The sequence below is a fragment of the Pongo pygmaeus genome, chromosome 20 (genome assembly GCF_028885625.2).
Source record: "Pongo pygmaeus isolate AG05252 chromosome 20, NHGRI_mPonPyg2-v2.0_pri, whole genome shotgun sequence".
Lineage (NCBI taxonomy): Eukaryota > Metazoa > Chordata > Mammalia > Primates > Hominidae > Pongo > Pongo pygmaeus.
This window is the reverse complement of record NC_072393.2, coordinates 10,494,146-10,504,343: the sequence shown is the minus strand read 5'-3', so window position 1 is coordinate 10,504,343 and position 10,198 is coordinate 10,494,146. Positions and strand designations below refer to the sequence as shown.

The following is a 10,198-nucleotide window of genomic DNA, read 5'->3' as shown; positions in this document are numbered from 1 at the left end:
TTGATTCAAAAATACAATTTATTTTAAAAACAAAAAGAGAGAATGGATGCAGAAGCCCGTCTGGGTTCTCCGTGGAGTCGCCCCTTCCCAATGGCAATGGCCACTCCCTGTGGCCTCAGCTTCCTCCCTCGAATGAAGGGGTCCAGGTGACACCTTCCTCGAAGGGTGGGCGTGGGCCTGAGGCTCCCAAGTCGGCCAGGGGCTCGGCCTGGCTCAGAAGAGGTGCTTCACATCAAGAGTGGTACGGGGTGGCCGCCGGGCCCTGGGTAGCATGGGGTGGGGGTCGGGGGAAGTCGCTGTAGGGCAGGCTGAAGGGGTAGAGGGGTCTGTAACGCGAGTCCTGCCAGAGCAGCTTGTCCTCCAGGAAGGCGACGGTGGGCAGCGTCAGGACCAGCGTCTGGTGCTTGAGCATGCTGTGCACATTTAGACCTGGGGACGGGGTGGGGGACGGTCAGGCCGGGGCGGCCTCTCTCCTCACCCCACCCACACTGGAGTCCCTTTGTGCTTACAGAGACCCTCACTGTGGTCTAGTGTGACTTTGCGAGCCCAGCAGCCCGGGGCCAGACCCTGCCTGGCCGCTTGTTGCCTGTAAGCCTCTGGCCAAGGAGCTGCTCCTAGCTCATCACCTGCTGACCGAGCCAGGCTCAGTCCTGTGCCTGGCTGGGACTCCTGGCTCCCATTCCGGTGCGGGAGACCCAGGGCAAATGATGGGAGGGCAGGGAGGTGATGGGGCAGGTCGTGCAGGGCCTGACGTGCCACCCTGAGGACTTGGGCTTTCATCCTGAGAGAGGTGGGGAAGCCAGTGAGGGGCGTGGGTTGAGGGACAGGACTTGACTTAGGCTCATGTCGCCATCTTGTGGCTGTGGAAGGAACAGACTGTGGCTGTGACAGAGGTGACCTTGGAGCTTTTTTTTTTTTTTTTTTTTTTGAGACAAGAGTCTCGCTCTCTCCCCAGGTATGGGTGCAGTGGTGCGATCATGACTCACTGCAGTCTCGGCCCCCTGAGCTCAAGCTATCCGCCTGGCTCAGCCCCCTGAGTAGCTGGGACTACAGGTGCACATCGCCACGCCTGACTTTTTTATTTTTAGTACAGATGGGAGCCTCACTATATTGCCCAGACTGCCTTGGCCTCCCAAAGTACTGGGATCACAAGCGTGAGCCACCATCCCCGGCCAAGCACTTCTTTAGGAAAGATTATTGCTTTGGGCAAGCTGAGGGTTGGGTCCAGAAGCATGGTCACTGCCTAAGGCCACTCAGCGACCAGATGCTGGATTTGAACCGCTGTGATTCTAACAGCGGAGCCTGCACGTGCACACTCTAGGGGCCTGGGCCCTTTGCTCACCAACAGCCGGGATCAAGTTGAAGGTCTTGAGCCTAGAGGTGGCCTCCACGATGCTCTGTGGCATCTCCTCGTGTGTTCTGTAAGAGAGGCCAGGGAGCGGGGGTTGAACCCTCAGAGTACGGAGCTCAGGGCCCCCTGCCCCTGCTCTGCCCTGTGCCCTCACAAGTCCACGAGGAGCACGGAGTCCCCCCAGCGGCGGTAGTGCGCCAGCTCTGTCAGGTACTGTGGGTCTCCAGTGGGCAGCTCTAGGGAGTCCATGATGTGCAGGTCGTCCTGGTGGAAGGAAAGGATGGTTTGAACCCTGGGTCCAGAGCAGCCCCACCTCTAGCAGCTGTCTGGGTCCCCCCATGGCTGTACCTGGGCCAGCTTGACGGTCAGTGCCATTTTGAGGCCCAGGGCCCGCACCTTCATGGGCAGCATGTAGTAGTAACTTGTGGGGCCCCGGGGGCCATGGGCAACACCTCCTGCAGGGACAGAAGCGTGTGAGCAGGTAGGGGCCACTGCAGAGCCTGGAGGTCAGCAATCTGCTGCAGTGGCTGGCATGGAGTGATGAGAGAGGGGGCGCTGCCAGGAACAAGGCAGAGAGGGTGGGGCCTCAGGAGAGGCTGGATCAGGGACGACATGGGACCAGTGACTTTGCTTCACTGGGCTTCAGTTTTCCCAGCTGTCACACTCTGAGACAGGGCTGGCGAAGGTGGCTCACACCAGCACTTTGGGAGGCTGAGGACGGAGGATTACTTGAGCCCAGGAGCTCAAGGCTGCAGTGAGCTATGATTGCGCCACTGCACTACAGCCTGGGCAACAGAGCGATATCTTGTCTCAAAAGCAAACAATAAAAAAACCAAACCACTTTGAGATCGGACAGTTCCCGCCTCATAGGACACCATGAGTTATGGTGTGGATTCCGTAGAGTGGCTAGAGTGTGAACTTAACTCAAGCACAGCTGTTAATACTGAAATTATCAGGAGGTTCGAACTTTCAGGTCGAGCGGAAGAGGAAGGCATCAGGCACACGCTCCGGTGGAGCAAGCAGTATGATCTGGGAGCAACAACAATCGGGGAGACCCCTGCAAGCACCACGTGTTGATGTCCGCCCTCGCCTGGGCCTTGGAAATGCAGCAGAGAAGACAACAGACATGGTCCCTGCCCTCATGCCATTCACATTCCGGCAGGGCAGAAAAGAGGCTCAGCTGTAGAAGAAATCAGGGTAGCCCCGGGGGATGTGGAAGGAAAGGAGATCAAGGGGGGCTTCCTGGAGGAGGTGTGGCCCAGAACCCTGAAAGGTGAGGAGAGCTGGCCAGGTAAACAGGTGACGGGGTGGCTGGCACCACCCTGAGTCATCTTGTTAACATTCAAGAAAATAAAAAGTTAAAAACAAACCAACAACTACAACCAAAAAAAAAAAAAGAGTCATCTCTGCCTGGTCAGAGAGGGAAAGGAGGGGATGAGGGGGAAAGGTGTGCAGCCACCAGAGTCCACAATGACAAGATCAGGAGTTCAGGTTCCACGCAAAGGCCGAGGTCAGGAGTTCAGGTTCCACGATTTAGAAGAGCTCTCTGGGTGCTGTGGGAAGTGTGCGTCAGGAGAGGGTGACAGGAGGTGGGGGTCAAGAGGGGCTGTGGCCACAGGTTGAAGGGACAGGGCATGTGAGAGAGAGTGGATGGCTCCCAGATCTCTGTCCCCTTATATGGGTAGTGAGGTCCAAGGGCCTCAGTTCCGATGTCACCAGCCCAGGTGGTCCCATGAGGTGGAGGGAACAGGGCTGACACAATACCACGCCAGATGTGCGCAGCTGTGTGTGAGTAAACACCCAGGCCCTTCTCTGGCCCTCCCACCCCTCCCCGCCCCTTCCACCCTGTCCCGTTACCTCCTCGCCAGAGTGGAGAGCGGATGCTGCCATGCCGGGCCCGCCCCGTGCCCTTCTGTGGCCAAGGCTTCCGGCCACCGCCCCGCACCTCGGCCCTCGTCTTGGTCTTGGCATAGCTCTGGAGGCACAAAGTGAGGAGGAGGTCAGGTCCACGAGGCAGATGTCAGGGAGCCGGGCAGATCAGTCCTGCCATGGGGAAGTCAGACAGGAGGCACCATAATGAGGGGCTCTCTCTGGCCAAGCACAGAGCACTTGGGGAGCGAGGGGGAGGGTAAAGAAGTCAGAGCTCCTGCCCCATGCCAGCCTCACAAAGGCAGGGGCCCTGCTGCCGGGCACGCAGGGGGTGCTGGGTATTTTCTGAACTATTGATTTTTTTTTTGAGACAGTCTCACTCTATCACCCAGGCTGTGGAGTGCAAGTGGTGTGACCTTGGCTCACTGCAACCTCTGATTCCTAGATTCAAGTGATTCTCCTGCCTCAGCCTCCCTAGTAGCTGAGATTACGGGTGCCCGTCACCATGCCTGGCTAATTTTTTTTTTTGAGATGGAGTCTCGCTCTGTTGCCCACGTTGGAGTGGCACGATCTCAGCTCACTGCAAACTCCGCCTCCCGGGTTCAAGCAATTCTCCTGTCTCAGCCTCCAGAGTAGCTGGGACTATAGGTGCCCGCTACCACGCCCAACTAATATTTGCATTTTTAGTAGAGATGGGGTTTCACCATATTGGTCAGGCTGGTCTCGACCTCCTGACCTCGTGATCCACCCGCCTCGGCCTCCCAAAGTACTGGGATTACAGGCGTGAGCCACCGCACCTGGGCCCAGCTAATTTTTTGTATTTTCAGTACAGATGGGGTTTTGCCACGTTGACTAGGCTGGTCTGGAACTCCTGGCCTCAGGTGATCCACCTGCCTTGGCCTCCCAAAGTGCTGAGATTACAGGTGTGAGCCACTGTGCCGGCCTATTTTTTGAACAATTTTAATGTGGTTGTAGCTGCAAGGAGGGCGGGCCATGGGAAATGACGCAGACAGGGAGAATCAGGAAAGAGGAGCAGGGCAAGGAAATCAGGAAGAACTCGGAATAGCAGACTGATGACTTTATTCCTAGGGTGATGTGGAGCCAGGGAAGGTGTGAGCAGGGAGAGGAATGGCCGGACCTCTGGGGTGGATGGATAAGACCCCAACTGGTAATGGATTCTTCAACGTTCTTGGCATAAAACCCAGACTCCTCCCCACTGCTCCCACTGGCCTCTATGGCAACACTCGGTTCCTTGTGGTCCCTGCCCCGGGGCCTTTGCACACACCATTCCTGTTATCTCCACCCTAGCCCCACTGCCTCCTTGATCTGGTTAGCTTCTACAGTAGACCCAAGGTTGAAAGTCCCATTTTCTGGGACATGCTCATAATTACACATTACGTATGACCATCTGACTCACCTTCACTTCTCCCACGACACTGACCTTCATTAGAATAGGGACTTTGCCTATCTTTTTTTGGGAGTTGTGGGGGAAGGGGTAGAGACTGGGTCTTGCTGTTTCCCAGGCTGGTCTTTCCTGGCCCCAAGCAACCCACCCACCTCAGCCTCCAGTGCTGGGATTACAGGCCTGAGCCACTTGCACCCAGCCCGACCTTGCCTGTTTTGTCCTTGTGGTCCCTGCTATATCCTCTCACCCACCACAATGACCACATCAGTGAGTGATCAGAAAACAACTAAAAATGAGCTGGGCACGGTGGCTCACGCCTGTAATCCCAGCACTTTGGGAGGCCAAGGCAGGTAGGTTCCTTGAGGTCAGGAGTTTGAGACCAGCCTGGCCAACATGGTGAAACTCCGTCTCTACTAAAAATACAAAAATTAGCCTGCATGGTGGTGCACACCTGTAATCCCAGCTACTCAGGAAGCAGAGGCAGGAGAATCGCTTGAACCCAGGAAGCGGAGGTTGCAGTGAACCAAGATCACGCCACTGCACTCCAGCCTGGGTGACAGAGTGAGACTCCATCTCCATCTCAAAAACAACAAAAAAAGAGAACTAAAAATGGACCCATCGGTGAATGGTTCAGGAGACAGATGAGGCCCCAGCCAAGCAGTCCAGAGAAAACCCAGCAATGGGCTTCCTCTGGGTCCTATCCCCAACCTCCCCAGGAAGCTCTTTCCTGCCACCTTGCTCCATTTAGGCACTCACAATTCTCTTGAAGTTCTTCTGCCACATGGCAACCTGGTGCAGGATGTCCAGCCTGCGGGGAGGAAGGATACATGAGAAGCCCAACTCTGCTTCAAATGCTCCCACCCCACTATAGGAAAACCCAGGATTCTCCCTTCTGCCTCCAGGGCCCTGTTCGATTTGCCTCTGCCCCTCACTGACCCCATCTTGAAATCCTGCCTCAGGGCCTTGGCACTTGCTGTTCCCTCTGCCTGAAACACTCTTCTCCTGGATGGTTCCTTCTCAGCCTACAGGTGTCAGCTCCAATAACTGCTGAGGTACCTCCTAAAGAAAGAACCACCCTGACCAGGTGCAGTGGCTCATGCCTGGAATTCTGGCACTTTGGGAGGCCAAGGCAGGTGGATCACTTGAGGCCAGGAGTAAGACCAGCCTGGGCAACATGGCAAAGCGATGTCTCTCCAAAATATACAAAGATTAGCTGGGCATGGTGGTACATGTCTGTCATTCCGGCTACTCGGGAGGCTGAGGCATGAGAATTACTAGAACCCAGGAGGCGGAGGTTGAAGTGAGCTGAGAGCGTGCCATTGCACTCCAGCCTGGGCGACAAGAGCGAAACTTCGTCTCAAAAAAAAAAAAAAAAAGCCACCCCTTCTTCCTTGTTTTTCCTACCATTACTTTTTTCCTGCTATTACACTTCACTTATTGCCACCTTCTTCAGGGACTGGTTTGCCTCTCTAGTTCTATACCATTCCACACAGTCACATACTCAACATCTGAAACATGGCCAGTGCCCCATGCTACAGTGGGATTTCGACATAGTTTTAAATACAGGTTAAATACACTATTGAAATCAGTTTCACCTGTTTTTTTTTTTTTTTTTTTTTTTTTTTTGAGATGGAGTCTGTCTCTGTCACCCAGGCTGTAGTGCAGTGGTATAATCACGGCTCACTGCAACCTCCACCCCGGGTGCAAGCGAGTCTCATGCCTCAGCCTCCTGAGTAGCTGGGACTACAGGCTTGCACTACGACGTCCAGCTAATTTTTGTATTTTTAGTAGAGATGGGGGTTTCACTATGTTGGCCAGGCTGATCTCCAACTCCTGGCTTCAAGTGATCCACCCGCCTCGGCCTCCCAATGTGCTGGGATTACAGATGTAAGCCACAGTACGTGGCCCCTACATTTTCTTTTCTTTCTTTTTTTTTTTTTTTGAGACGGAGTGTTGCCCAGGATGCAGTGCAGTGGCACGATCTCGGCTCACTGCAAGCTCCGCCTCCCGGGTTCACACCATTCTCCTGCCTCAGCCTCCCGAGTAGCTGGGACTACAGGTGCCCGCCACCACGCCCAGCTAATTTTTTTTGTATTTTTAGTAGAGACGGGGTTTCACCATATTAGCCAGGATGGGCTCGATCTCCTGACCTCGTGATCCGCCCGCCTTGGCTTCCCAAAGTGCTGGGATTACAGGCGTGAGCCACCGCGCCCAGAGTGGCCCCTACATTTTCTTAGAGATGTTATGAACAGCAGGGTAACTAAAATGCAAACAGCCTCTTCCAGGCACCTAGGAATGGTTTAGTCTCTTTAGTGCTCTTATTTGCAAAAACCAGTTAACAAAGGTTATCAACATTTCTACAGAACTTATTATGTGCCAGAATTAAGTCATTTACTCATCACAGCAACCTCCCGACCGCTGACAAAATAGGGACAATGAGGGACAAGAGGGAAAGGCAGGATTTGAACCTAATCAGTCGGGCTCCAGAATTCTGTCTCCCTAACCCTTAGATGATGTCACCTCTCAGGCTTCAATCTCACACAGCGCTACAGCAGGGGAAACTGTCATCGTTCCCCTTTGACAGGTGGAGAAACAGAGGCTGTAGAAATTCAGCACTTTCCCAAGAGTACAAGCCCAAAGTCATCCTGACTCCTGAAATCCCGCTCTTCATCCCTCTGCCACTCAGTTTACCATTACAGCCCTCGCTCACCTGGGCGCGATGGCGAAAACATCGGGGTGCAGGTCGGCCAGGCCCACGCGCTCCTGCTCGAAGCCCCGCAGGGACTCGACCCAGGCCTGCACTGGGCGTCGATGAGCGGGTACCGGGAGCTCGACTTTGCGCAGCACGGGCTCCGGGAGACCTGGAGCGATTGCGGGGGTCAGGGGTTAGGGTCAAGGGTCAGACCTCTCTGTCGCCGCCCTTCCTGGAGCCACCCCGATTGCCTTACCCTCGTTCGCCACCTGCTCCGGGTTCTCGGTCGGACGCGCTGCCTCTTCCGCCAGCGAACTCAGGCCCTGCAAGGGGTGGGCGAAAGTGAGAGACGACCCCGGGACACCCCCAAATTTCATCCTTTGACCACGCCTACAGCCCCTGGGCCTCACCTGGCAGCCCGTAGGCCGAAGCCAGGCCCGCGCCCCGGCCCGGACCAACTGCAGCATCGCCGCGCAGCCTCCCACGCCGCGGGAGGTCGAGGCCACTGGAGCCTCGCGAGGCGCCGATGGATGACGTTACGCACGCGACGCCGCCCGACCCGCCGCGACTCCGCGCTGGAAAGTGGGGTGTGCAAAACCGAAGATGGAGGGGGTCCGACCCGGCGTGCCCAGACCTCCACCCCAGGACTAATCCCCAGACCCAATTTTCACTCCTGCCTCAAGGACCCTCCGCAACACTGGGGAACGCGACCTCACAGCAAGAAGCCCCAACTTCCGTAGGCCTAGCCTACTTTGGGTCCCGCCTCCGACGAGCCGGTGCAGGAATTTAGCCAATGAGACCTCTCTGGCCCAGTTCAGCCAATGACTGTTAAGCCTGAAGGAGTTGGCCGCCCCCCCCCCCCCACAAGTGGGCAGTTCTGGAGCGAGCAACTAAAGAATACAGCCAATAACGCTTAAGCTTTTGTTGTTGGTCACGCCCACCGGGCCACGCCTTCATCCCGCCTCCAAGGCTGTCGGAGACGGTTTTTTCTTTATCCAGTTATGTGTTTTTTTTTAAACTTATTTTTTTTGTTATTGCTTTTGTTTTTGTATTTTCTGAGACGGAGTCTTGCTGTGTCGCCCAGGCTGGAGTGCAGTGGCGCGATCTCGGCTCACTGCAAGCTCCGCCTCCTGGGTTCACGCCATTCTTTTGCCTCAGCCCCCCGAGTAGCTGGGACTACAGGCGCCTGCCACCACACCTTGCTAATTTTTTGTATTTTTAGTAGAGACGGGTATCTACTGCGTTAGCCAGGATGTTCTCGATTTCCTGACCTCGTAATCCGCCCGCCTCAGCCTCCCAAAGTGCTGGGATTACAGGCGTGAGCCACCGCGCCTGGCGTTTTTTCATTTGTTTAAAGGCGGGGATTTATTGCCCACAGAAAGCCTTCAGGATTGGGCCTGCCAGACCATGCCTCCCAGTTTAGATTCCCCAGGGCAGGGCCATGTCCCCCCGAAACCCCTCAGATTAGGTATTTGTGTCCCCTACCCCCTAGACCAGGGTCCTGTCCCCTACCCCCTAGTCCAGGGTCCTATCCCCTCTCAGACCTTCCAGGGCTCTCCAAGGACAGAACAAAGTGGGGAGTCCACAGATCCTGGACTGCCTCCCTTGTCGCCCGCTAACAAATCCGAAAGCTTATTTTTAGTTTCTTTGTTTTGGTTTTTAGAGACGAGGTCTTCCTCTGTCGCCCAGGCTGCAGTGCAATGGGCAAGATCATGGCTTACTGCAGCCTCGACCTCCAGAGCTCAAGGGATCCTCCTGCCTCAGTCTCCTGAGTAGCTGGTCTACAGGTGCGCACGCCCGGCTCATTTTTGTATTGTATTATTTTATTTTGTATTTGTATTTTGAGATGGAGTATCGTTGTGTCGCCCAGGCCGGAGTGCAGTGGTGCGAGATCGCACATCTCGGCCTCCCGGGTTCAAGCGATTCCCTGCCTCAGCTTACCGAGTAGCTGGGACTACAGGCGCCTGCCACCACACCCGGCTAACTTTTTGTATTTTCAGTAGAGAGGGGGTTTCACCGTGTTAGCCAGGATGGTCTCAATCTCCTGACCTCGTGATCCGCCCGCCTCGGCTTCCCAAAGTGCTGGGATTACAGGCGTGAGCCACCAAGCCCGGCCCTAATTTTCGTGTTTTTATTAGAGACAGGGTTGCACCACGTTGGCCCGGCTGGTCTTGAACTCCTGACGTCAGGTGATCCACCCGCCTAGGCCTCCAAAAGTGCTGGGATTACAGGCCTGAGCCACCGCGCCCGGCCTAACTTTTTTTTTTTTTTTTATGTAGAGATGGTGGGGGGGTGGGTCTCCCAATGTTGCCCAGGCTGGTCTTGAACTCCTGGGCTCAAGCAATTCTCCCGCATTGGTCCCCCAAAGTGCTGGGATTACAGGCAGGAGCTACTGTGGCCCACCCATTTTTAGGTTCTTTACCATGTTCCCGATAGAACTCCAGGGGGCGCCACCGGATCATAGCCGGCTTCCCTACCAGTCCAGGGCTGTCTGCTTGGAGGCCAGTGCGTTCTGGACAGAGCACAGCTGACAACGTGGTCTGTGAACCAACCTCATTTTCCTCTGCTGGAAAAGGAGGTTATGAGATTTCAGTGACGTAATGGAGGCAAAGCTTCCCATGCCTGGTACAAGGTGAAAACTCAATAAATAGCATTATTATTATTTTTTTGAGACAGAATCTCACTCTGTTGCCCAGGCTGGAGTGCAGTAGCGCAATCTTGGCTCACTGCAACCTCCGCCTCCCGGGTTCAAGCGATTCTCCTGCCTCAGCCTCCCGAGTAGCTGGGATTACAGGCACCCGCCACTACGCCCAGCTAATTTTTTTTTTTTTTTTTTTTTTGTATTTTTAGTAGAGACAGGGTTTCACCATGTTGGCCAGGC

At 55.2% G+C, this 10,198-nt stretch overlaps 1 protein-coding gene across 3 annotated transcripts; it reads right to left on the bottom strand.

Moving 5' to 3' along the window:
• MRPL4 (mitochondrial ribosomal protein L4) lies at positions 1 to 8,153 on the bottom strand. 3 transcript variants are annotated; one of them, XM_063658460.1, is made up of 10 exons: positions 8,034 to 8,118; positions 7,728 to 7,892; positions 7,574 to 7,640; positions 7,336 to 7,486; positions 5,382 to 5,433; positions 3,209 to 3,326; positions 1,700 to 1,806; positions 1,506 to 1,615; positions 1,343 to 1,419; positions 1 to 429 (listed from the first exon to the last, which is right to left on the bottom strand). In XM_063658460.1, exons 2-10 carry the CDS (start codon positions 7,782 to 7,784, stop codon positions 233 to 235), a joined length of 936 nt encoding a protein of 311 aa, XP_063514530.1. In that variant the 5' UTR covers positions 7,785 to 7,892; positions 8,034 to 8,118; the 3' UTR covers positions 1 to 232. The 3 variants fall into 3 exon arrangements, with proteins under 3 accessions (XP_063514530.1, XP_063514531.1, XP_054317656.1); XM_063658461.1 differs by having other exon boundaries at positions 8,029 to 8,088; XM_054461681.2 differs by having other exon boundaries at positions 7,728 to 8,153.
• Positions 8,154 to 10,198: the final 2,045 nt, after the last annotated feature.

Bases quoted from the DNA above. Each gene is read 5' to 3' on its own strand.
- MRPL4 (XM_054461681.2), bottom strand. From the start codon at position 7,784: ATGCTGCAGTTGGTCCGGGCCGGGGCGCGGGCCTGGCTTCGGCCTACG. The intron at 7,487-7,573 runs GTAAGGCAATCG...CAATCGCTCCAG, and splicing joins GGAGCAGGTGGCGAACGAGG to GTCTCCCGGAGCCCGTGCTG. The intron at 5,434-7,335 runs GTGAGCGAGGGC...TCCTCCCCGCAG, and splicing joins GTTTTCGCCATCGCGCCCAG to GCTGGACATCCTGCACCAGG.